The following is a 26,260-nucleotide window of genomic DNA, read 5'->3' as shown; positions in this document are numbered from 1 at the left end:
GTGGGGCTCCTTGGGCTGCTTCATTCTCCTCTAGGTCTGTTCTGTCACTGTTGCCCATGGGGCTGGTGTGGAGTGTTGGTATTTGATGCTGTTAGAGGTGATAGGGATGCACCACAGTTCATCCTGGGCATGTCACTGACTCCTGGAGCAGGGCCTGAGGCACAGCACACCTGGTTGTCTCTTCTCCTGTGGTCTCCAAGTGACTCCTCCAGGAATAGAACTGTCTGGGGACACCTGAGGTTCCAGGTTTTTTGGTCCCTGGCTGGTTAATGCTGTTTTCTGAAAGGCATTTTTACTGTGCTTTTGCTTGCACCCGCAGTCCCCGTCCCCCCAGCCTGCTCCCAAGACAGGTCCTGAATCATCCCCCCATCCCACTTCTGTCAAAGGGCTGGGGGGACTTGGCCAGGGGGCTCAGCACTGCTGAGAACCCACAGCCCTGGGGCAGGCACAGGCGAGTCCTATTGGCTCTTGGGATGCCTGCATGGAGGTAACTGGTAGAGTGCTGATTTAAAACCAAGAAGACACAGCAGTTACGAAAAAATATATCTTTATTTTTTTCAGTTTATCATCTATTTAAATAATTCAGTTAAAATAGGTTTTATTGCACGTTAAAGAACCTTCCTGGATTCTCACTGTCCTCTGTAAAATAAGCTCATAGAGAAAGGAGACTCTTATGCTCCTGCCCCCTCACACACTCTGAATCACTCTGGCTCTGCAGACCCCCAGCAGCCACTGTGCAGTGGGTTATGCTCATCCTCGGCATCTACACAGTGTGCTGTAGGCAGTGGGGAGTTGGCTGTGGCAGAAGGAGCCGGATGCAGGACTGGGAGCAGGGGAAGGGCACTGCCAGCAGGGTGTAGGACTGGGAGCAGGGGAAGGGCACTGCCAGCAGGGTGTAGGACTGGGAGCAGGGGAAGGGCACTGCCAGCAGGGTGTAGGACTGGGAGCAGGGGAAGGGCATTGCCAGCAGGGTGCAGGACTGGGAGTAGGGGAAGGGCACTGCCAGCAGGGTGCAGGACTGGGAGCAGGGGAAGGGCATTGCCACCGTGGCAGGGGCCTGATGTCCCTGTGCGAGCCCTGGCCTGTCTGCGCCGCAGGGAGAGCAGGGCTGGGAGCACAGGGGGTGAAACGTGGGTGCTGATGCTGCTCTGGATCCGCACAGGTGTGGGCAAGGTGAACAAGGCACAAGTGGGGTGAGGCATCTGCTGGCTGCCACTGCAGCCCTGCCTGGCTCTGCCATCCCCCAGGCACTGCCAGCTCCAGGGCAAGCAGGTGGGGAACTGGGTGGCTGCAGGAGGAAGTCCTTGCCTGAGGTTGAGCAGGAAGAGAGCAGCCAGCTCCCTATGAGGCTTCTGGGAAGTCACTTAATGAGCTCCTTGGAAGTTATGTTTAAGGGCTGGCTGAGTGATGTGGAATGGAACAAGCTTGCAGAAGATGCACTTCATTACTGTGCTCTGAATTGGATTTTGTGCCCTTTCAGATGATTCTTTGGGGATGACTCAGGGTCTCCTACCCCAGCTGTGAAATAACTTGTTCTACAACCCCATCTCTGGCTATCCTGGCTCTTCCCCTCAGAATAAAGAGCTCCTCAGGCTATCATTGGAAACAGGTTTCTAATGAAAATTCAAGTGAGGGCTCTCCTTTTATCTGTTTTGTGCTCTTCCCAAGCCTCTGTCATGCCCCTTCCTACAAATGCCAGGCTGCATTCCTGACAGCCTGGGGTTTTTCCCACAAGTCCAGCCATACAGCAGAGAGTAATTAGTGTTAATCCTCAATGTGGTATCAATCTGCTATGGAGCAATTCCTGCTCACATGCAATGGGGTGTGTGCAGCTGGTGGCTAATGTGTACCTCTGCCTGGTGAGACATCCCAGCTCAGCACCACATCCTGCTCCAGCCATCTTCTGCCATCATTAACTTGAGAACTGGTGTTGCTTGAAGCTCCTAATGTCTCTGAGCCCTTGGCTTTTGTGTCTGAGCTTTGCTCAGGGCAGCTTTGACTGCCAGTTCAATCCCTGAATTAAGGGTCTGACCCAACAGCCCTTCAGTGCTTGTTTGGATCCACGCCTTTCACCTTTGGTCCATCACCCACCTCCTCGGGCCCCTGGGTGGGTGTGTGACCGGCGTCAGTGGGGGCCGAGCTCCAGCGTGTCGGGCAGCTGCTCGGTGAAGGCCGTCTCCAGCCGCAAAGTGCTGTAGTTGGGGGGGGGAGTCCTGGGCAGGGGGCTGTCCTGGGGCAGCGGCAGGCGCAGGGCAGTGTTGAAGGTGGGCAGGTCCTCGTCGATGCACACGGGGTTGTCGTGGCCCTGCCTCTCCACGTCACCGGCCTGCGGAGGCTTCCCCGGCCCGGCCCGTTTGCGGTCGTTCCACCACTTCTTTGCCTTCTGCCACTGGCGCCGCATGACGATGGAGAGCGAGTCGATGAAGAAGACCTCGACGATCTCGATGACGCAGACGACCGAGCAGCTCATCCAGAGGCCCAGCTGGCCCCCAAAGTTGGACAGGAGAATGACGAGCTGGAGGAGCAGAGAGCACAAGGTTATGGGCGGGCATGTGTTGGTGGTGCTGTCACAGTGCGCGGGGTGGCTGCAGCGAGCCAGGGCATGCTGAGTGTTCCCAAACGCAGTGGGCCCAACTCTGCTGTCTGCAGTGTTCTCTCTGACTCTGCTTCAGGAGGAGCTCAGAACTGGGCTTACTGCAGGCAGCCCATGGGCTGCCCCAGCACAGCGCTCTGTCAGGGCCAGACAGGCAGAGACGTGGCCCCAGATAAGGGCTTCAAAGGGCAGGACCAGCCCCAAGGTGCATCTCCAAGATAGCTTCCTGCCTCTGCCTGGGTGGGATTGCTGCCCTGTGTGGGAGGAAGTGCTGTGTCTCCCAAAGGCTGAGCAGGGATCAGCCGTGCTCACTTACTGTGTTGGCAGGATTCTCCGAAATGAATCTCTCGTTCAGGTCCTTGTAAAACACCATGAGGTTGGCGAGGTCCGTCCTGAGGGAAGCAGGAGGCAGCAGAGGGTTTAGTAAAACAATAACATGAAACATACTGAAAAACTATGCAAATAACCAGTTGGACCAGTAGGGCTGGGCTGCTCCAAGGGAGCTTTTTCCCCAATTGCCATCATTAGGGCTGCCAAGATTGTATCAGAGCTGGAGGTGCAAGGCAAGAACTCACAGGGGGACTTACTTGTTCAGTTTCTTGTTGAGCTTTTGCCCTTTGTCCCAGGAGAGAACTCGAAGCATCCAGTCCTGGAGAACAGACAGAAAATGTTGCTATAGCTATGTGTGCTTGTGCAGAGATCCCCTGAGAAGGGAGTCGTGCTTTATGCCTCCTCGGGCCAGTGTGGGTGCCAGAACTGAGTGTATGACAGGTCAGCTATCCCAGAGGAGATCTCCCAGACCACAAGCCAAATTTCAGTTTAATGGTGAACTCTTGGAGGGGAAGCCCTGACCTGGACAATACAGACTGGCCTCTGAGAGCAGCATCCTTGAGTGCTCAGGACTACCCCGGGGCCTTCTGCTTCTGTGCTCTGGGGTTACTCAATGCCTTGTGCCAGGCTGCTGTCCCAGGAGAGCACAGCTGGGGACTGACCTCTGACACGGTGGATGGCCACTGGGCGATGCTGGTGGTGAGCGCCCACTCCTTGAAGCTGCAGAGAGAGGCAGGATGTCACTTGTGAGCTTCAACTCCCACCACACTCAGTGCTTTACCTCTGGTCATGGCCAAGACTCACCTGCAGGCGTCTTTGCAGATCTGCTGGCAGCCCAGCTGCTCCTTCACGAACTTCTCGTGCAGTCTGTAGTAGCAGTACACTGCAGGGAGGGAGTGGGACAGGTGTGAGAAGCCAGAAGGAAAAGCAAAGGTCTCCTGCTACCTGGGTTGGAGTGCAGCATCTGGAGTGTAGGTGAAAAGTGGCTGTTGCTATGAACTGCCTCACCTGGTCAAGCCCTCCACTCGACTGTTCTCTGGTAGGCACAGGTGACAAGCCATCAGGGCAAGTGTCACAAACCAGTCAGTGTGAACAAGGGAGGCACTTCTGGCTCTGGGTGTTGGAGCTTAAGCGGGTTAAGGCAGATTTGCTTGGTCCCAGCATGCTGGAGGGTGTGGGGGGCTCTGTGATGGGGGTGCTGAGGGGTACTGAGGGGTGGAGGGGGCTCTCTGATGGGGACACTGGGGGTGTTGGGAGTGCAGAGGGCTGTGTGACAGGGCTGATGCTGCAGAGGACATGGCTGGCAGTGGGCACTGAGGCAGGTGCAGTGTGGAGGTGTTTCAATACTCACTCCAGTTTGGGTTCTTCTTGTAGTTGCAGTACTCGGCCCCCGCAGGCAAGGGCTGTGCATACTGGGCGCAGCCACATGAGTCCACCATGGCCTTCTGGAAGCAGGAGTGCAGGCAGATCTGGGGAGAAAAAACAGAGCTGGGGGCTAAGAGGCAGCACCAAGGTCCAGGCTCCTGTGCACCTAAAAACATCCTGCTTATGAGAGTAGCAGGATGGGAACCCCATTTCTCAGGACCTTCAGGCTCTGCTGTGAGTGAATACAAACACAGGCAGAAAGTGCCATGGAGGGTTGAGACTCTAGTGCAAGAGATAAGAATACAATTCTCTTTGAGGATTATATATATATGGGGTTCTGTGAATGCCCCTGCTTCCCCTACAACCACCGAAAGCTTCGCTGTTGTGGTTGCTCTTTCCAGAGCCAAGGAGAAGGTTTTTGGCCTGCCACGGCACATTGCCCATGAATCACCAACTAGGTGTGTGTGGGAAGTGACTCACAGGAGAAAATGTTCACAGCTTCCACCAAACTCTGGTAGTGCCTACTGGGAGACCTGAAGCTATGAGGGTTAATAGGGCAGCAGAGCTGTGGTTTGTGCCAGAACACTGCAACATGCAGGAACTGAACTTCTCTTTGAAATCTCAGTCAAGCCTTTTGGTCCCAGCCCTCATAAGCCCTGAGTTTTGGTGAAGTACTGTTATTAAAAACCTGAGATAATGTCTGTATGATCTTACTACATCACAGCAGATTTCATATTGCCCATGAAATACAAATCCAGGCTAGGCCTGGGCTTTGCAGCAGGCAGCAGCTAATGTAAGTACAATTCTTCAAGTGGAGAGTGTGAGAACAACTGACATTCTCCAAGTGGACCCAATTACAGAAACCATGCAAAATTAGTGGAAACTTACTCTGTAAACAAACATCCTGCTATCTGGATACTGATTAGATGGTATCTGTTATTCTTGGAGTCCTAAAGGTCACAATTTCTAGCTTCAAGGGTTACTAAGCTGCAACCTTTACTTGGCCAATATTTTCCAGTCTCACATTGCTTGAAAATTGCCTAATGAGCTCATGTTCTCTCTTTATCTAACAGGGTGCCTGAGGGAACTTCAAACAGCAACCACTTAAGAATAAAAGTTGTATTTTAAGAAGTGCTGTGGCATTTTACATCAGTGGCTAAAGCAGCCACCCTGCACCTGGACTGCTCCCAATCTTGGGTCCTGAACCACAGAATATTATAAAGCTTTTCATGCAGGTAGTTTTCAAGCAACTGATAAAACCAAGTGTAATGGATTTACCTGGAGGGAGTAGCTCTTGTTATAGAGATTTTCCACGGGTATGTCAGCTCCTGTCTCCGTGCAGTCACTGTAGGGTTTGCTCAGCTTACGAGACCGAGTCTGAGAAGCAGAAAAGAATGAATCTTGGTTTTTTTGAGTTTGCAGAGAGACCAAAGGACTCAGTGGCACTTCATCACAATTCTGAAACTGTAAATGATGGGGCAGGTAGGATTTTTCAAAGCAGAGTAATTCACACGTATGTTCTCTCCTAGTCCTAGAGGCTGTGCATCCTTCAGCCTGGATGTTTGTGTTCTGAGGGAGGGGGGTTGTTGGCTGGGGGTTTTGGGTTGTTTTCTGTGAGTACCCCCACCTTTACAAGCTGTTGTTGCAGTGTCTGCTCCTGTGCTGTGGGTAAACAGCACTTGAGGCTCCACTAGTGCTCAACAGCACCTCTCTGAAACCACTCTAAATGAAATGCTTGTGTCTCCTTCAGGCCTTTTTCCAGGTGCTGCTTTGACCCTTACTCTCGAATGCTAAGGCCTTTTCCTGTTCTGCAAACTGCCCAGAGCAAAGAGCTCTGAGATGCCAAGCCTGTGCCTGCAAGGTCTGTGAAACCAAGGCTGGGAGCCCTCAGATTCCCAAGACCTGATTCCAGCTCCATCACCCATTTCCTGCAGACTGCCTCACCTTCCTCAGCCCTTGTTATCTTTCTGCAGTAATTATCCACTTTACAACAGAGTGGCTTGAAACCACAAAAAACATCCATTTAAGAACCCATTCACCCGTCTTTCTCTACAGAGTTTAAAATTAGAATTAAAAATTCTATATAAAGGCTCAATTTACCAGGAACCTGAGAAATGGTGGTTACTTTTAAGGCACTAATTGCAGCTCCTCAGGTTCCTGAGGTCACAGCTGACAAGAGAAGGCTCTGGGCCTGTATGGTGCAAGTCAGTGCTTTTAGAGATGCTCAAACCCCTCTTTGGAGGGAAAGATATGATTTCAGTCTTAGAAATGCATCATTTCTGAAACTGAACGAAACCAGCTTTTAATGTGCTTTTAACTTCCACGAACCATGTAGTGTGCCTGGACACTGCCTCAGTGTGCTCCTCCAGCTTCCAGATGATCGATCCTTTGTATAAAATTATTTTGTTGTGGCTTGTAGTTTACTTGTTCCTTCAGGTACTGAAATAATTTCCAAATTAAATATTTAACCAGAGCACTGTAACTCCAACCAAGCAATGCCTTGTTTGCATTCCAAATATCTTGGAATGTTTTTGGAGGGGGGGGCAATCCTAGCACCCAGCAGAAACCCATGAGTGATAACCAGACACTGATGCTGCGTTTGGAGCCCAGCAAGCAGCACCACGTGTGACACACATGCTGTGTCCTTCTCTGTGTTCCTGATCTGGGTACAAGGACTGATCCAGCAACTCAGTGCTGCAGCCCTGTCCTGACAATTGTGACCCCTCTCAGCAGGCTCTCTGGAGTTGTCCTTTCCCTGAAGGACCATGATCACCAGCTTTTGTTCTGAGACCAGAAATTGTATCCAGTTTCTATTTTGGCTGCCACATCAGGATGCAACTGGATCCCTTCCTCATGCCACATCTCTTAAATACAGACACTGAGACGTGCTCAATCTTGTTTTTTATACTACAGCAATGTACAGTCCAAACCCACGTGCCAGGAAAACATTACATTAAATATTGAGACTTTCCCTGCAGCGACTGTACAGTGTGATCATTAGAGGAAACAGTCTTGTGAGACTTTTCCTCCTCTCACCGACCTGGTTTGCAAACCTTTCAGTCACATTTGACCAAGCAGTTGCTGCTGCAGTTTTCCAGACAGCTGGAAGACAGTTAAATATTTGCACATTTTAAAATATCAGCCCTCTTATGTCTTTTCTAATGCAGAGCCTATCTCGATGTGGCACACCCAGATAAGCAGGATGGCCGATGCTCCGACCCGACCATCAGGAAGAAAGGCAGAGCTGAAGTGCTCACTTAACAGCCCATCCAGATAAAAGGGATCTGGCACAGCTTTCACTGCTCTGCTGAGGAACGAAGCCCTTTGGGTCAAATGCCTTGTCTGAACTACGCCAAATGGGGAAATTGGGAGCTGCAGCCCTCCTTGCCCTTGTCAACAGCAGGCAAGATGTTTCACTGCGCTGGCAAAGGTAGAGCTGCTGCCCACGAGGGTGTTTTTACAGCCGGGATAGACAGAAATCCAGAAGAATGAGGCTTGCACCCACAAAACAGTTACACGGGCTGTGCTGCCGCCGTCCCTGCAGACCCAGCCCAGCAGAGGACTCACAGCTCCCCATCCTCCTCCCTGGGACCCGCGCATGAAACCCGCTGCTCATTGCTAAAGCCAAACGAGGCACTTGACAACGCATTTCTGTGGTTGTGGATTTTGCTGTGAAACCGAATTCAAAAATCCCCTGGAAAGCCAAGGAGTGGGAGAAAAGGGAGAACAAACAAGATCCCAGGAGCTGTTGCATTTATAAAGACCTGATTTTCCCACGGCCTCTTTTGTTCAGAAAAGTGCTATCACAGGATTTTCCTCAGGGCACTTCAGCTGCTGAGTGGGAGGTATTTAGAAGCCTTCCAGCTGCTGGCTCCCTGCAAACACCCCATCAATTCCTATTTACAGCTCTCCCAAGGCAAAGGTACACCTGGAAAGGAGACTGCTGCCACTCACAAAGTGCATCCCTATGGAGGTGGCTGCTGCAGTCTCAATTTCCGTGCCAATGTCTTCGATGAAGGGATACTCATTTTGGTCATGGACAATGATCTTGGCTCCTGTGGACGTCACCAGGAAGGGGTTGTAGTCTGCTTCGTCAATGTACAGAACAACCTGCAATCCTGAACCAGAGACAAGGCAGAACAGTTACACCAGGAGCTAGAGCTGCGTTTTCTGGTCAGGGAGGGCAGCACAGTTTATTTAATGTTATCTGGCCTTAAGTAGAACTGTAACAGCCAAGCCCAGCCTCTGCTGGGCCAGACTCAGACAACTGCAGCCAGTAACATCCCTCGGTGGCCCCGAGTACAGCAAACAAATAAAACCTGCTGGGAACGTGGCTGTAACTCACTTAAAAAAGTTATATAACTGGGCAGCAGTGATTTCAGCTGGAAAACATTAGTGATGCAATGTTATTATCTGTATTCTCAGGCAAGAGTTTGCACTAGTTCAAACAGGCATTTCCCCAATCAGCCTGTACATCTACAGCCAACACATCGCTCGTGCTCCAGCACGATCCAGTTCGCTGAAACACTTGTTATCAAACAGTTCCTCTGCAAACAGCCTCAGAACAACATACTTGTACAAACTGCCCAGGAACAACACACGTGTGCAAACCAGCCTGGAACAACACGCCTGTACAAACTGCCCCCACTCACCGTACTCGCTGCCGCCCGTGGAGGTGCTCAGGATGGTCCCGTTCTCACCGCTGTTGAAGGTGTAGCAGTTGCCATGGAGAGGGTGGTGGAAACGAGTGAAGTGCCTGGAAGAAATCGACTTTTGTGACATTGCTACCTGCAGTTCTGTCTGTGGGAGAAAAGCAGCACGTTTGGGCTTTGGTTTTGGCAGAGACAGACCAGGACTGCATGAGGGGTTAGTTCCTTCCTTCTAAGCAATTTATTTTGCTGAAAGGTGTGTCTCTTTCTGAATATCTTGAAACTACGTGGCACTATGACCTGCTTTAATAGATCAGGAAAAGGAAATTTGAGGAGATTTTCATGTGGGAATGGGGGCTGAAAAGGTGGGGAAAGTGGATTCACAGAACTAGCAGGAAGGGGGGATACACAGAGCCCTCTCCCATCTGACAGCCAAGTGTCTACAGGCACACTATCGTTCCCATCTACAACTGCTCCCCTGGGATGCCTCTCCTGCTAGCAGGACACATAGGAATTGCACTGCCACAACCACAAGTAGGTAGATTTGATTCTGCCAAGGATAAACATAGGTTCATCTGAAATGTGGACAGCAGAACACTAACACAAATGAAATCAAGGAGCATAATTAATTTCAGGAAGATGCAAATGTTTGCTTTGATTTAAAAAATGGCAGTGGTTCCTGCTGAAATTCAGCAAATACCAAATATTCCATTCCTACATATTATGGACTTGGAAATAAGCTGTTAGCTGCCAGGAATTTTCTGTGCACTGACCTTTTGTCACAAGATAGGCCATCAAAGAAACATGTCAGTAGAAGGTCATCAGCAGAATAACTCAATTTTTCTTTCGTCTCCAGGGGAATTTGTGCCATGATGTTCATGTAATGCAGCTTGTACCACTCCTGGATAGCATTAACCCCCGAACTGAACGTGTACAGGGCACACTCACTGCTGTTGTTCGCGTCGCACTGACAAGCACAAAAGGGGAGAAAGGGTTTCACATGGAATGAAATCCTGGATTCTAGAAGGTATGTGTGACAGTGTTTCTCTTCCACAGAAATAATCACGTGTGAAGTTACAGTGGCACAAACGGGCATCAAAGACCTTTCATTCAGGGCTAAGCGATATGCCCAAATGCTTTAGGCCCAAAGGAAAGGTCACAGAAGGCACTAACTTTATTTGGGAAGACTTCAGGAAGGTATTTCCCTTCCAGGGAGTTGGAGGTTAATCTGCAGCTGCCATGGAGGCTTGGGCAGAAGAGCTGACAGTTCACAATAAAGGCACCTGAGCAGGCAATTAAACTGGACAGAGGGACACTGACCCCAAACACCCCTTCGTTTCCCCACAGGGAACTTGCTGGCCAGGGCACAGTGACACTCACCAGCTGAAAGCCAATGATGTCATTGGAATCACCCGAGTTCACAATGGACGAGTCTTTGTGAAAGACACTTCCCTCTATTTTCCTCTTCTGCCCACTGTGCAGGTCTGTTGCTGTCCTAGAGAAGTCCTCGACCTTCAGCAGAGGGATCTGTTGGAAGAAGTCACTCCCTGTGCTGTTCCACTCGTCCACTGACCGGCGCACCTTGGTCTTGCCCTCAGAAAATCCGTAGAAAGTCTCCAAAGCTTTTTTTGTCTCTTTGTCCAATTCAGATAAATATTCTTTCATGGCACTGTACCTGCATGGGAGACAATGTGACACAGTGACGCCCCATCCCACCTCACCGCCCAGCCGCTGTGCATCCCATGGCTCAGGACAGAATTCCTTGTGGAGGTCTCACATCACTCTCTTACACTGGTGAGGGCAGACGCAGCTATGTCCATGGAGAGATCTCAGAACAAGGACCACAGGAAGCAGAACAGACTGAAATACAGAGAAAGCCCTCCCAAGATTTACAGTCTCCTCGTGTTAGGAAGCCCAAGAAGGCAGAGCATGTGGAAATAAGACTTCTGCATCTATGTAGAGGTACCAGAGAGCTGGATAGCCTGCGGGAACCAGTGTGGGGAGCTGGCAGCAGAACAGACAGCAGCATAAAGTGTGATTTGACAGGAGAAAATGTACTGCTGATGGATAATGTCAAAGCATCCCACAAGGAAAGAAAGAGGCAACAGAGGAGTGACAGATGTGCCCTTTCTATTCTTCAAGAGATGATGCTGCTTGTAATCGTCAAACTTTGGTCCTGGGAAGAAGGGAATTTGAAGAGAACCAAGGTGCTGATAGGGACTGTCTGTAGCAGAAACTGAAATGGACCAAGCCGAGCTCAGAAGGCAGGTGAGGGGTGTGAGCGTAACCCACATGTGCCTGACGTGCATCAACACAGAGCGGGAGCTGCGCTCGAGGCGCTGCAGAGGGAAAATGCTGACGAGCAGCACTGGGCCAAGCCCGGGAAGGGATTTGGTGCTGGGCCGGCGGGGGATGATGGACTCACTGGGAGCCCTGGCCGGTGACCCCCTTTGTCCTCCTGGCAGCCCCCCGGGTCTTACTTGTAGGGGTTGATGTTGCAGATGGTGACGGCAGGGAAGGGCAGTTTCTGGAACTGGACGGTGACGGAGACCGAGGCGCTGTAGTAGTTCATGAGGAGCTCCGCGCACTGCCAGAGGATGAGCCCCACGGCGCTGAGGGTCAGCAGGATCCAGAGCAGGCGGCGCAGGCGGCCGCGGGACACCACGATGCGGCGGCAGCCGTGGGTGTTGGTGTTGAGGCAGTACCAGCGCATCAGCTCGCTCAGCGTCGGCGCCTGCGGGCCCCGCACCGGCAGCGTCCGCTTCAGCCGCGCAGTGATCTTCTTACCGGGGGCCGTGGCGGCCGCTGCGGGCGGACCGGGCACTGAGGGGGGGGCGGCGGGACCGGCGCCCTCCCTGACCCGCGCCCCGCCGCCCCCCGATCGCAGGATCCCGTCCCGCCCGGCCCCGCCACCCGGCATCCCTCCCCGCTCTCGATGTTTGAACCCCGGAACGCCTGTTCCCGGAGACGCCGCGCCTCACCTCGTCCGCTCTCCGGGCCCGGCGGGGCCATGCTGCGCTCCCGGCCCTGGCGCCGCTGCCGATGGGGCGGCGGGCGGCCGCCCCGGCACCTACCCCCGCCACCGCCCCGCCCCGGCCCGCCCCGCCACCGCCCGCCCGCACCTCTCGGCGGCCGCGCAGCGCCGCCCCGCGGGGGCTGCGGGGTCTGTGCGGGATGGCGGGGCCGGGCGCGTCCGTGCGGGCCGGGCGGGGCGGGCACGGCCGGGCGGGCCCCGCGGGAGGCGGCGGAGCCCCCGGGCCGCGCGCGGCGCCCGGGGGGGCGGGGCCTGGGGCGGGGCCACGGGGGCGTGGTCGCCCCGGCCCCGCCCTCCTCGTGCTCGCCGCGCCAGCAGCAAAGATGGCGGCGCTGCGGCGGCGTCTGCCCGTCGCTAAGGTGGCGGTTCGGTCACGTGGCGCCGCGCCCCGCCCCGCCCGCTGCATGGCGGCGCCGTGAGGCGGCGGAGCCGCGGCCCGACCCGGCCCGGCGGGATGCGGCGGCCGCCGCCGGGCTGAGCTCCGGGCCGAGCGGGCCGAGGGCCGAGCGGGGATGCGCGCTGCGCCGCGCCGCCATGTCGCGGGTGAGCGGCCCCGGGCCGGCCGGCAGCGCCAAGGAGAAGCGCTCCTTCAGCAAGCGGCTCTTCCGCGGGCGGGCGGCGGGCGGCGGCGCGGGCTCGGCCCCGGCTGCCGCCCCGGCCCCGGCGCCCTCCGGGCGGTCGCTCGGCGGGTTCATGAGCCGCGTGCTGAAGACCCTCTCCACGCTCTCGCACTACAGCAGCGAGCCCGAGCCCCGCGGCGCGCTCGCCCCGCGCCTGCCCCCGCCGCAGGCGGCGGGCGGCCTGGGCAGCTGCTTCCCGCCGGGCCCGCCGCGCAGCCCCGAGCCTCCGCCGCGCCCCGCCGGCGGCTCCGAGGCCGTGCCCGGCGTGGCGGGGCTGCGCAACCACGGCAACACCTGCTTCATGAACGCCATCCTGCAGTGCCTCAGCAACACCGAGCTCTTCGCCGAGTTCCTGGCGCTGGAGCAGTTCCGCGGCGGGCCGCCCCCCGCCGACGGGCCGCCGCCCGCGCCCGGCGAGGTCACGGAGCAGCTGGCGCAGCTGGTGCGGGCGCTCTGGACTCTCGAGTACACCCCGCAGCACAGCCGCGACTTCAAGGTGAGCGGGGGCCGCCGGGACAGCCCCGGAGCGCCGGGGCCCGCGGGGTGGGGGTGGCACGGCTGGTGGTGACACCGGTAAACGTGTCACAGGCGTGGGTCGCAACAGTTCGGAATGCGACACAGCGTGTCCCCTGTCGCAGGGGCATCGCAGCTGTGACGGGTGCCTTGATGCCGAGCACCCACACGGTGGGAAGAACCCTCTGGCCTCCCCAGCTGTGTGCAGTAGCTCTGGAGAGCTGCTCTCGTCCTGTCCCCCCCGGGTGCTACTGTGGGCACCCAGTACAGGTGGCACCAGGTTTTTCTTGCAGAGTGAGTTGGAGAGGAGATGCTCAGGTGCATGAAAACACACTAAGAGTGTCATTGACACGGTGCTGGGCTCTGTGTGTTCAGGTGGGTGCGCAGCAGGTAGAGACGGTGAGTCCCGGAGTTGGCTCTCCCTCGGTGCTCCTGGATGGTGGGATGTCCCAGAGGCTTCTCGGATGGTGGGATGTCCCAGAGGCTTCTCTGAGGTGTCGATGGCTTTTGGCACTGTTGACTGTTTGGATGGATGCATGGGCTGCACCTCTTCCTTTTGCCTTTCCTGTGCCTTTCCAGGCAGCTGCACCCACCCGGGCCCATAGCAGTGCCAGGGTGTTCTCTGGGGAGCCTGGCTGTTTGCCCTGGAGTGAGGCCATCTGCCCTCTCTCACGGTGCCTGGCTCTGGTGCTTTCAGCAGAGGTTGTGGAGGAGCACTTGGGAAGCCTATCCTCTTGGTGTGTCCGGTCGTGATAGCACCACAGGGCACTTGCCTCGACCGCTCCGGAAGCACTCTGGCAGGAGAAGAAATTGTGGATTTCTCCTGAGTAATAGTAGGAATAAAAGGCGGCGAAAGCAGAATTTTCTTCTGCCAGTGGAACAGAGTCAGAAGGGAAAGCAGCCCTCTTTCTAGGCTGGGCTTGGCTGCTTGGGCAGGCTGTGGGAGCAGGGCTCGGATGTGAGTGACAGCAGGAGGAAGAGCAGCAGGGCCAGAGATTAAATTAAGGCCATTTTCCACGGGCATTTATGGTGGAACTTTGCTGTTTTCAGGCATCACTGACGGTAAGCGAGTGCTGTTATGCTCATGGGTAGAGCTGGAGCCCATCCATTTTCTGTCTGCCAGGAGAACCCTGGGGCTTTTAAAATGCCTCTTGCTGGGGGGATCTTGTCCCAGTCAGTCCAGTTCAGTGCTGCACAGTGCCAGCAGCCCAGGTCCTGCTGAGGGACTGTGTCATTATGTCAAGTGCTGTTTTCTTATAGGGGTCAATTAATTCTAAGAGGAAATGAACACCTCTGAAGGCAGCTAAGTCACCTGAACCTGCTATTAAATTCAGTGTTCTTACTTAAACTTTTTCTCAGCAGCAGATTTGCACAGTTCATTTACAGATGTAGGCAATGGGCTTAGGTTGGAGAAAGGCAAAGATCGATGTTTTCACTCTGGAAACTGCTGCTTCTCTGTAAAACAAAGAAAACATCCCCCCAAGCTTGCTCTGGATAGAGGGTGGAACATTCCTGATCTACCTTGCTGTAATTGTTTTTAGGGGTGAAAAGTGTTTTCAGGAGAGTCATTCTGGGCTTTCCCTCCAACAATAATAGCCATTGACAGTAATATTTATTTGATAGCCAAAAAGCTCTTTAGCCAGCATACTTGGAAATTCATGTCCTGAGTTTTTTTGCTTTCTTAATCTCTTTTGGCACCAAACATAACTGGGTGAAGGCACTTCCTAATTCCTAAATACTTCTCTGCAGGGGCTAAATGTATTTTAGGATAAAGGATAATACTTATCGTTTTGTTCATTCTTGTATCTGTAAGCTGCTCTCTTGGAAAAGAGGAAATTATTTTCAAGGGAGTGTATCTTGGAGTCCTTGTGAACAGGGGCCTTTTAGGGGGTGAGTTTTGGGATTCTCTTTACTCTCAACTGGTTTTTCTTGGTAGTATTTTCTCACTTATGAAGTTGGTCTTCAAGAAATAATCCATGCCAGGGGTTCCTGAATCATGCTGAAAAAAAGGAAAATGCAATTGAAACAAGAAGTTTGTGTAAAATGGTTCATCTTATATTCGCAGGATAAGGGAGAGCTTTTGCCCTTTGAGGGGAGGTCTGGAGCACTGGCAGAGCTGGGGTGAAGCTTGGGGAAGCAGCAGGTGTAGAAGGCTGAGGCAGTAGGAAAAGGCTTGGGAAGGAGTGCGCTGGGAGGTGGAAGCAGAAGGGTTTAGTTCCTGGGCTGGGAGGAGAAGGGAGCCTGGGCAGTCCTTCCTGGGAAACAGAATGGAAGCACTGTGACAGAGCTGATGGTTCCTGGGTTTATCTCTGCTGTGGATTACCTTCCTATTGGTCCTGTGTTCCTTTGCTGTTTTAACAATTCTTCTCTTCTGATTGCTCAGTGGGTTTTGTTTTCCTGCCCAAACAAAGCTGCTGCTTTCATAACAGGGGCCAATATTGCAGCCTGTGCTTCCTCTTTCCCCTTTGTGATGATGTGACAATGGTAACAAACATCTATTGTATAAGCAGGGCTTTGGGCTTGTTTTTTTCCAGGGAGCTGTCCTGTCCTCCCTGCAAAGTTCCTGGGAGTGTTAGGGAGGACAGAGCACCCTTTGTATTGGGAATTGATCTGCAACACTTGGAGGTGATGGTGGGGGTCTTCAGTGAGAAGGATTTTGATTTGAACTAATTTGGCTTGAAAAACTATATATTATGCGAATCCTTTGTCTTTGCCTTCCATGGAGTTCAGGTCTCCTGTGGATGATGAGGCTTTTTCTGTTTTGAGACTTTGAGGCAGTTGCACACTGAAGCATGTCAATGTTTAACAAGACCCTTCGCATGCCAGAGCTGGGTTTGCATTTTTTGTCCTACAAGACAAAGATGGCCTTGACTGTGACCTGCAGCATGTACAGCAAATACAGCACAATCACCATAACTCAATTGGGTTGAATTATCAGAATTTGATCTGAACCTACAATGAATCCTTGTTGGTAGAGCAGGGATTATTGTGCCAGGTTAAAAGTGCTGCTTCCTTATTTATTTTTAAACGTGTGTTTGATGTGAGATTTCACAGTAGCTGTGTGTAACTTCCATTTCAAGGTGTTTTGGGAACACACTCGGTGCAAATATCTCACTTGGGACAAACGGTGTGCCAGCTGCATTGAGCACTTCTTTGGAAGTTGATCACTAAGTTCTGAGTTACGAAGGAACTCCTGCAAAGTGTTGATGTGCTCAGATCTTTGCCTCCCCTTGCACATGCAGTGAGAGCCATTCTTAGTGGGGGCTGCTGGGGGAATGTGGGCATGGGGAGCCTTTGGTCCTGCATGGAGAGCTGTCAGCCTCAAGCCCTTCTGCTCACCAGAGCCCTAGTGCTTTGCTAACGGGGCCAGTGATGTGTGAAGTGGGATATCCCAGATCATATTTAATTGTCTTGCTCCCTGTCTAGCACAGGATCAATTATTTTGTTCTGGACAGGGTCAACTGCTTATTCCTAAAATGTTTCTGTGGAGAGCTGACTGTCCTCCTTCTGCACAGGGAGATGGAAGAAAGGGACATGAAAGAAGAAACGTGAGACCCTTCACCCTTCCCTCTTGGTCCCTCGGCTCTTGACTCCTGGTGTTTCGTATCCTGTGTTCCTCTAAAAGGGCTTTGAGTGGGGCCACATAACATGGAATCTTGAAGTGCTTGTTCCAGTTCAGTCCAAGTGCTCCCAGTGGTGGTATCACACTGGGGAGACTTGTCCTAGAGCTGCTCTGGGATCTGGAGTTGACACACTTTCCTTGAAACAAAGCAAGTTACAGATTTTCTACATCATTATTGTGAGAGTTCTTGACATCATGGGAATGTGTTTCACTGGGATCACAAAGGTCTCTGGCAGACTTGCCGTGTTAGACTTTTTTTAATGTTAATGATCAATAAGATGCAAGTACATTACTGGGGGGGGGTTGTTTTGTTTTGCTTATTTCTTGGCGTATATTTCCTTACAATACTTCTACTCCCCCTCCACCACACATAAACCCCCTGGGAAGGGTTTACTGCAGCAGATCCTTGTTGCCTTAAGGCAGCAGTCTGACTTATCTGTGAAATCCAAAGGCTTTTCTGGAGATTTCAGGGTTATGCTTCAAACTTTGATCTGAGTGAGTGCAGCACAAGGCCAGGGAGCCAAGACTGAGTGGTGGAGTCTGGAGGTTGGATGTGGTTTGCTGAGGGGGTTCTGCTGGAGGGGGCAGCAGAAGGGTGGTGTAGGTGCTCCCCTCTGGAGTGAAGGGACAGGCAAGGGGGAGGCAAGGGAAGACACCCCAGTGTGGAGCAGCTCTGCGGCCCCGCTGCGAGGTGCCCCTGGGGGCTGGGAACCCTCTGAAGGGCTGTAAGGGCAACTGTGCATCCTTGCCAAAATGTGTTTTCTGTCTTCTGAGCTCCCAGGTCCTTATTTCCAGCTGCTTGTGCAGAATGACACATGGTGAAAGTATGAGAACCATGTTGTGCCTGGCAGCCAGTGAAAGCGGTGAGGGGAAGTGAGTCCAGGCAGCTTAACTGGGTCTGTGTTGCTCCACTCTGGCCTTTGTATGTGGCCACACTTGATTGGGGTGAAGCCATTCCTGCTGCCATTTGAGCAAAGCACTGCTTAATGAACTCGTTTGGATACGATTGTGTCAGTGAAGTGAATGTTTGTTGTAAAGTGGACAGGGAGGCTCCTCAGAGCAGGAGTGATCAGATGCCCCCCATCTCAGGGTCTGTGTCCAACTTGGGACCTGAAGCTGAGCCTGGAGAGAGTGGGAGAGGTGCAGGTGTGCAGCTGGAGCATGAGCTCCTCAGGCTGCTGAACCCAACCCCCGTGTCCATCCTCTACACCAGTATATACTGACTCTTCTTTCCTGAACTGCTTCATACTTGTGTCGTTCCACCGCTCCTCAGTGCCTCATTCCTTTGAATCCCACCGATTGCTCTGCTAGTGTAGCAGGGAAACAAGGTCTTGTTGTTGAACAAAATGGGATTTCTGCTCCTTATAAGGATGAATTCTCCCAGCAGCAGCACCGACTCGTGGTGGTGCCTTCTGGCAGGCAAGAGCTGCACTCCTGCAAAGGGCCTGGGAAGGAGCATGCCTGTTTGGGAATGCAGCACCCACAGCCCACCTCTGTGTCCATGTGCACACACGACAGCCCCTGATAGCATCGTCTGGACAAACTTCACTCTGTGTTGAAGGAAGGTGGATAATGAGGATTAAGTGAGTCTTCAGCCTGGAAGGGTGAGAGTAGCTGCTGGCAGGAGATTGATGTCAGGCAGGGACCGGTGGGCTGATGCTTGCTGTCCAGGCTTGTTAAACGCGGTGGAGAATCCCTCTGGTGCTGGTGTGCTACTCCTTGCCCTGCTCCTCTTGGCTTTGCTTTCAGAAGTGTTCCCGTGAGTGGCTGTGCTTCCTCCCCTCTGTGGTGGGCAGAGCCTGGCTGTGCAGGGACACTGGCTGTGCAGGGACACTGGCTGCCCATGGAGCTCCAAGTCCCACGGGGTGCTGCCTGCAGAGCCCCGGCACCTCTGGATGCCCACGGAGCAAGGGAGAAGTGTTTTGTCCCGCCCTGGCTGCTGTGACAGACCTGCTGTCATTAAAGCTTCCTTTTCCCTGTCTGATGGCTGTGGTAAGAGACCCACAGGGGTCTCTTCTGCCCATCCTCAGTGCTGGGGAGGGGTGAGCCCCGAGGCCTAAACTCTGCTGCTGTCTGGGTATTGCTCTCCTCAGAAAAGAACATCTCCAGAGAGGGGAAAGTGCTGTCTGTATGTGTGAGCAGAGGGAGTAATTTAGGTACACTCTTCATGAGATGTCTGCTGTAGAACTTACCCAAACACAGAAGTGTGGCTGTGGGCTTAAAAAACAAAAATGATGTGGTTGAGCATAACTCGCTGTTCAATGGGAGATAAAGAATAGCCTTTCTCTCCTGCTCACACGTGTCATTGGGTCAGGTCTCTAACGAGTTGGCTTCATCCGTTCATGTGTAAAATCCTTCCACAGCTGCTTCCTACCAGGGCCGCACTGAAAAATAGTGGACTGGCATTTTTCCTCTAATTGTCTTTGTGATCTGGAAAATAATAGCAGCAAAGGAGAGGCCAGTAGTTCAGCTCTGTTTGGATTTATTTATTGCATCTATTTAGAGCAGTAGATGAATGATTATTAAATTTGCAGTGGGCTGATAAAAATGATAATGTGTCTTTCTTGTAAATCTGCTTTATGGATGGGTAGGGACTGGTTTGATTGCAAGGTGCCTGCATTAGGGGGAGGTCAGTGAGTGGGATCGATAGGAAATTCTGAATTTTTTTCCCCCCTTTTAGCTCTTGGGATGGTGCCACTTCATTCAGGGTGCCTGTGTGCTGGCCCTTACACATCTGGGGGAATGGAGGATCCATCCTCCTCCTGCCAAGCTTGTAAGGGTTGAACTGAGGAAGAGCTGGAAGTGTTAGGGGTTGGAATATATGGTGTTTTTCGTGTGTTTTTAAAGCATTTGCTTCTTAACTCTGTATCTTCAGCCAGTTGCAGATGCTGTTGTGTTACTTCAGGACCAGCAAAATGAGGTGTTGTCTTCTCTTCCATGATAAGCAAAAGAGGAGGGAAAATTTGGGGTTATGGCAAGGGCAGGACCTGCTGCCAAGCTGGAAGGGCAGTCTTGGAAAATAAATATGGAGAGGTGCTGGGTGGGCAATGCTCAGTGATGAGGTACTTGCTTGTTTGTCTATTTTATCCATCAAATGTTCCCAGAGTTGTTCAGGAATGGCCAGTCTGGCTGGCAAGAGGCTGCTGTTTCCTACCTATGGCACAGGGCCCTATGGACCCCCAACTGCTGTGCAACCCCTGTCTATTGCCCAGGGCCTTGGGGACCCCCCAATGCTCTCGTGCCCACTGCCCACTGTGAGGGGGCTGGCTGGGTACAGGGAGGCATGTGGGACAGTGTTTGGTGCTGACCCATCAGGTGAGAGGGGCTGTGCTTCAGGAGTTCCTGGTATTTGTCTCCAGTTGTTAAATTGTTAATTTGGGTCAGCACCTTTATCTCTCTAGGATTTAATTGTGTCCCTCAGCACTGACTGTTCCAACTGTGTGTCCTGTGTCTGGCATTGCACTGCAGCTGCAGCCCCCTGCAGTGGGGCGGGAGGAGGGCACAGCACTCCCGGGGCAGCAGCCGCGGAGGTTTAAGCAGTGAGGGACCCACGTGTGGCAGTGTTGGCAGGAAGTGTGAGTGGCGCTGGGAACAGGCTGCTGTTGCTGAAGTGTTTTTGTAGAAAAGGCTCTTGTGAGGAAATTGCATCTGATACTTTGTAGTGCTTCCTGAATCACTTCCAGCATCTTGTGATGTCTCCACAGGCAGCTCTTTATCCTTAGTCCACTCAGGCAGTGAGAGTGTCAAGGAAACCTGAGCAGTTATCACAGAGCTGCGTCCGAGATGAGCAGTGACACAGATAGAGAGCAAGGCACGTGGCTGCTGTGCTCGGGGATGGTGTGGAGTGGCAGCTCTCTGTGGGACAGTGCATCACCAGAGACACACAACAGGAACAACCAGGGAGGGTCTGGACTGGAGTGATGTGCTGGTGCCACTGGGAGAGAGGTGATGATAAATACTAGCCTGAATTCACAAGGTCCTTACTTATTATGCTTTTGTACAGAAACCCCCCACACACCCCTTTTCACTTGAAATACCAGATTCATTTCCTCCCAGCAATGCCAAAGGCCCTTTTATCTTCAGTTCTGTGTAGATGGGGACTTGAGCTGCAGTGACAGTGCCTGTTGGCTGAAGCTCACTGGGACAAATGGCACTGGATAAGGCTCCTGGTTCTGGCCAGCGTGAGGGTGTCAGTGCTGCCTGGTCACATCACACCCTGTCGTGTCTTGGTGCGTTGGGACCACACTGCTGGGGGCATGGTGTGGGGTTCAGCAGCTCTTTCCCTTGGCTCTCTGGTCAACTCACTGAGAAGAGTGAGCTTGGCTTTGCTGTGGTCTGCACTGCTGTTGGAGCCCTCCTTCCTCAGTGGGCCTGCGGAACGTCATTCCCTCGAAATGCTGAGCTGGGCACAGGGGATGGGAAGGACGTGTACAGCTGGTAAAACTCAGGTGTGTTACTGTGGGAGCATGGGTAGCAGTTCTGGAGAGACATAGTGAGATAACCACTTAAGACTGAACTGAAATCTCTGCTTCACACTTCAGTGATTAATTTTCAGTTTGGAACTTGACAGAGTAATTTAAGGGCTAAATTTAATTTTCAGTGTAGTTTTTTTGAACAAAGATAATTTTTGCAAAGGAAGTCTCCACATGTATGTCTTAAATTCTTCCCTGCACCATCATCTGGGTGCATTCAGCAAAGCTTTCTGCTGAAGGAGGGCAAGAGGTATCAGGCTGCTACCTGAAGAGGCTTTTTTGGATCCATTTTTTGGATCATATTTTTTTGCTTTATTTCTACCAGTGGATCTTGCTTGGGAACTAGGAGCAGAGAAGGCTGTTTGGTCTCCATTAATCTTTGAGTGCCTACAGGCTAGCTCAGATTTCTCTCCCCTGTAGACTGGTTTACAGCAGCATCCCAAGCCCAGGTTATGCTGAGCACTGAGCAGGAGTGCTGGAGCCCACACCTGTGTGGCACTGAGGTGAGCATTGGCTGGGGACCACTCCCTTAGTTCAAGCTGTGTGCACATATTTTACGTGGGAGGGTGCTGGTCCCTGCACAGGCAAGGACAGTAAATCTGCTGTCGGAAGGGCTGCACATATGTAATGATAATAAATGAGAGCAGATTATTTCTGTTTTCCATTATTTTGTTGCCTTGAGACAGGTGGACAGATTATAGAGGATAGAGAGTATATGTTTATCAGTCCTTTCCTGTCTCTCATCACCACTACCCACCCCCCAGTGACCCCATTTTCAGAGGGATAAAGCGAGCAGCCCAACCTCATTTCTCAAATCTGTTGCAGTCTGATTAGAGGAGCGGAAGAGCTCTGGTACGGGATGTGTGTGCAGCCTGCCAGGCTCTTGGCTCCACAGCCTTCCTGCCTGTTGCTGTACTGCAGGTTCTGTCTGGCCTCTGCTGGTGCCCCTGTCCCTGTTGGGAACCCTGCTCAGTAAGTCTGAGTCCCGTGGGAGTGCTTTGTCTCTCCGCGGGTGTGCCGATGGGTGAAGGTGCCGCAGTGCTGCTGGGGCACATCCCAGGCAGGATTCTCCTCCTGGGAGCTCGCAGCACAGGGGGACTGGGGAGGAGCTGTGTGACTGATGTGAGCTTTGCTTTGAGCCTTGTTCTTGCAGAGAAGCCTGGTGGTGACTTCGGGGACAGTTGCTGGAGTGGGCGTGTGTGGGTGGCTGCCCCATGCCCAGGTGTTTTGGGAGGAGCAGGCTGGCTCTCCTGGCTGTAGCTGGTGCCTCCTTGGAGCAGCAGAATGGGCTGGCTTTTCTGTGGCAGCAGTGATTGCTGCTCAGGGAGGAACCCTGGCTCAGCTGCTGGGGTCAGCTACCCCCCGGATGCTGCCCCAGAGGCAATTCCAGCTGAATGCAGGTGCTAGTGCCTGGCTCCCATTCTCCAAAGCCTGTGCCATGTTCCCCAGTGTGCAGTGAGAAGAGCTGGCTGGCCATTTGGGATGCATTGTGGAGGTAAAAGTGGGATCAGAGAACTGGAGCAGAGAAAGTGTTCCTGACGTTGGGGAATAGCTTTCCCTACTAAATCCTGTGTGGGTTCCCGGAGGCTTTTCGAGTAGTAGGAGATGCCCTGAGGAAGGGGCACGTGTGGCTCAACTGGAGGTGTCAGAGCAAACTTCAGCATTATAAAAGGTGTCTCCACAGCTGCAGGACAAGGACAAATCTACAAAGAGCAGATTTTGGCTGCTGCTGAGCTTCAAGCCCTTCCCATTTGTGTCCAAAAAAAAACCAGGTCTGAACAAACCCCTTGGGTGTGTTAGTGTCCTTCTGAGATGGTGTTTCTGGAAATTCAAGAGTAAATTAGATGGTTCCCTGGGCTCTCAGTGTGTATGCCCAGCAGTGCCAGCCTATTGCACCTGTGGCTGAGTCCCCCTGGTTTGGAGTTCACTCGTCCAGCAGCACCTGTCCTGTGCTGTGCTGCTCCAGTGTTGGTCATTCTGGGACACCTTGGTTCCTTGTGTGCAGGGAAAGCTGCACCTGGCTGGCTGGGATGGCCATAGAAGATGGTATTTAGGATGAGCAAGTTGTGCATAGTGGATCCTTGATATGCAGTGGAGAAAATTCCATGGTGACTGTACTGTTCCAGTGCTTGAGATGGTGCTGATGTGGAATAATTTTGCATGATGATGATCAGATGTAGAGGCATTTGTGGTTTAGATGTCCTGATCCTGACTGAGTCCAGGAATTGTAGACCTAGATTAACACAGAGCATCTGCATCAAGGTTTTGGGAAATCTGTGACTTCACCAAAGCTGCAATGAGCGAGGCAGGGTGAGTGGGCACGAGAAGATTAAATTGCTGTTTTGATGCATCTTGAGCAAACAAGATTACAGGAGGGGAGCAGTGTCAGACCCTGTGTTGCAGGGGTAGGGGTGATGGAATTGGCCTCGGCTCTGTGTTGGCGCAGACAGGGCCCAATGCTGGTGCTGTCCTGGCACCACTGTCCCTTCTGCCTGCAGAACATCGTGTCCAAGAATGCGATGCAGTACCGTGGGAACGCCCAGCACGATGCCCAGGAGTTCCTCCTTTGGCTCCTCGACAGAGTCCACGAGGATCTGAACAATGTGGTGAATTCCAGCAGCGTGCCCCCACTCAAGGTAAGGGATTCTGCTGGGAGCCAACATGGGAGAGCAGCTCTAACTTTGCACACAGGCTTTCCTTTTAAAGTGGTTCTCCCCTTTGGCCTCTCAACTCCAATAGCTCAGATGGAACAAAAGCTTGGGTTAAAATACTGTTTGTTTCTGCCCTGGGAATATAACCAGCTGTCCCCTAATTCCTGGTGAGTGTTCCCTGACATGTGTGAGCGGCCAGAGGCTTTGCAAGAGCTGGGAGGTGTTACCAGGGGGCTGCCGGGCCTCATCAGGTGTGAGCACCTTGGGCTGCCCTGCCTGCCTCACCTTCCTGCATGCCCTCCCCTTGGAGGAGAGCACACTTGGTAGTTAAAAATCTTGTGACATTTTTAGGGTGGTTTTGGGCAAGGAGGGCACAAATTTGACTGGAGTCCTGAAGCACCTGCTTGGTACCCCCCCTACCTGGGTGTACCTCAAGAGTTTGTTCCTCTCTTTCAGCCGCCGCTGGAGGATGATGTGCTGCTTGAGGGCCCAGCCTTTCCCATCAGTAGCACTTTTGTGCAGGAACTCTTTCAAGCCCAGTACAGGTATGGTATTTTGTAAATGTAGAGGCAAAATTGCTTGTACTGGTGACCCCAGTATAATTCTAAACTGACACTAACTCCCAGTACAACTGTTTCTGAATTCCTGTGAAGGGACTCTGAACTAAGGTGTTGCTCCAGAGGAGAGAGAGAATTTCATTACTTCAGATTTAATATATTCTGTATAAATCTGCAGTATGTACCACTACACCTGCCCCAGTGCATCCGGAGAGCCAGTCAGTACTCAGTGGAGTGAAGCCTCAGGAGAGTCCAATGCTGTGAGGCTCATCCTGGCTATCAGAGGGAGGAGCCCACAGTAGGGTCTGGAGGTGCCTGGGAGTTGCAGATCCCTGGTGTGTGCAGAGTGCCTGTTATCTGGCACTTGGGAATTCTGAGCTGAAGCTGTCACTGTCCCTTTGGGGTTCTCTCATGAGTTTCTCTACTTTCTGGGAAGTGAGCTTTCTAATTTCAGAGCCAATAGAAGAGAACAGCTGAATTGCCAGTGTTCCTGGATGGCTTGCATCTGTGCTACTGTAAGAATTGCAATTGCTGGGTTTTCTCCCCAGTATTTGCCAAGTTTTCCTTTGCAAAGGAGAAACCTTAAGCCTGGTCGAAGACACAAAGCCAGTGTAAGATGCAGGTTAATTCTGAGTGCAAGAGAATTCTTGTCTGGAGTTTTTCCCCTCTGAGTAAGAGCTGTGTGCACCTCAGTGCTGACTGTCACCATCCCTGTCCCATCACTTCACCTCTCTCCAAAGACAAAACCTTCCAGGCCATCCACATTAGAGCTACTGTTGAATTATTAGTTTTGCAGTGATGTTTATTAAAAACCACATTCAGGGACTGGAGTGAAATCTTTTCCTGGCATGCCCTATAATGAATATTTGAGACTAATTACTTTAAAAGGGTTTAGAAATTAGTAGAAAGGACAGCCAGATTGATGTGTGAAGGCTGTTGTTTGGGATTTCATGGTTTATACATTCCTGATGAAGTGAGGTGTAACTCTGCCCTGTTATCCATGTTTGTCCCAGGTCCTCCCTGACGTGCCCTCATTGCCAGAAGCAAAGCAACACCTTTGACCCTTTCCTCTGCATCTCGCTGCCGATCCCTCTGCCCCACACACGGTACGGAACCATCCTGAACTTAACGTTGGCTGTTTCTCATGCATGTAATGTTGTTTAATTTGCTACAGCAGGAAGAGAGATGTCAGCAAAATCGCTCTGGTAGATCTCTAAGTAAGATAGATGGGAAGATATGGGGCTTTAATTTTTTGCTTTGCAGGTAAATTGGAAAATTGAGCCTTTTGCAGGTTTCAGAAAGGGGAAAAGGATGAAAGACTTTTTGGGGTTTTTTTCAGTCTCACTGATTGCTTCAATTTCAAAGAGTGAAGTTAAAAGCTTTCCTGAAAAATGTTTTGCTTTTTTGAAAGACAGCTGTTGTAAATAAAGAAAAATGCTCCAGGGAGGGGAAAAAAATCCACATAAAAAGTTCAGAATGAAGATAAAGAGATGCACAGAAAAACTACCCGTTCTATAAACAAACTCCTTCACCTGGTGTTTTGGATGTAGAAAACTTGTGTTGCTTCCAGAAGCAATGGAACAGAGCGCTGACAGGACAGATTAAACATTGCTCTGCCGCATTTGCCTTGGAAATCCCTGCTTCACCACCGGGTGGAGGCTGAGTGGGCTCTCCAGGGAAGGTGTCTCCCCTTTTGTCTCCCCAGATAGTGCTGCTGGCTGCTGTTGGAGGCAGGATTGAGGGCTGGGAGGCAGCCTGTTCACAGCAGCAGCTAAGTGCCTTAAGGTGCTGCCTCAAACTGTCCCAAGCTGGATCCTTGCCAGAAAACTGATTGCTTTGTCATAGACAGTTTTG

The 26,260-nt window shown here is 52.2% G+C and overlaps 2 protein-coding genes across 18 annotated transcripts in view; one reads left to right on the top strand and one right to left on the bottom strand.

Moving 5' to 3' along the window:
• Window positions 1–530: 530 nt before the first annotated feature.
• Window positions 531–12,008, bottom strand: SCNN1G (sodium channel epithelial 1 subunit gamma). Its single transcript, XM_051785770.1, has 13 exons — window positions 11,919–12,008; window positions 11,418–11,742; window positions 10,318–10,612; window positions 9,711–9,904; window positions 8,941–9,044; window positions 8,243–8,406; window positions 5,567–5,665; window positions 4,275–4,392; window positions 3,728–3,806; window positions 3,586–3,643; window positions 3,181–3,242; window positions 2,910–2,985; window positions 531–2,515 (listed from the first exon to the last, which is right to left on the bottom strand). The coding sequence occupies exons 1-13, from the start codon at window positions 11,947–11,949 to the stop codon at window positions 2,126–2,128; spliced, it is 1,995 nt and encodes a 664-aa protein (XP_051641730.1). The 5' UTR covers window positions 11,950–12,008; the 3' UTR covers window positions 531–2,125.
• A 344-nt stretch (window positions 12,009–12,352) lies between these two features.
• Window positions 12,353–26,260, top strand: part of USP31 (ubiquitin specific peptidase 31) — a 30,667-nt gene continuing 16,759 nt past the window's right edge. For all 17 annotated transcript variants that reach the window (XR_007904205.1, XR_007904252.1, XR_007904177.1 and 14 more), the window contains exons 1-4: window positions 12,353–13,087; window positions 23,697–23,834; window positions 24,306–24,394; window positions 25,420–25,512. Coding sequence is in view for 3 of the 17 variants with exons in the window: in XM_051785590.1 (XP_051641550.1) it covers window positions 12,506–13,087; window positions 23,697–23,834; window positions 24,306–24,394; window positions 25,420–25,512 (902 nt within the window). In the remaining 14 variants the exon portion in view is untranslated. The remainder of the gene's footprint in view (window positions 13,088–23,696; window positions 23,835–24,305; window positions 24,395–25,419; window positions 25,513–26,260) is intronic.

Source organism: Manacus candei, unplaced genomic scaffold (assembly GCF_025592945.1).
Source record: "Manacus candei isolate 608988 ecotype Guabito, Panama unplaced genomic scaffold, ASM2559294v1 h1tg000002l, whole genome shotgun sequence".
In the NCBI taxonomy this organism is placed as follows: Eukaryota; Metazoa; Chordata; class Aves; order Passeriformes; family Pipridae; genus Manacus; species Manacus candei.
The sequence above is the reverse complement of the archived record's forward strand: the minus strand, read 5'-3'. Positions and strand labels throughout refer to the sequence as shown.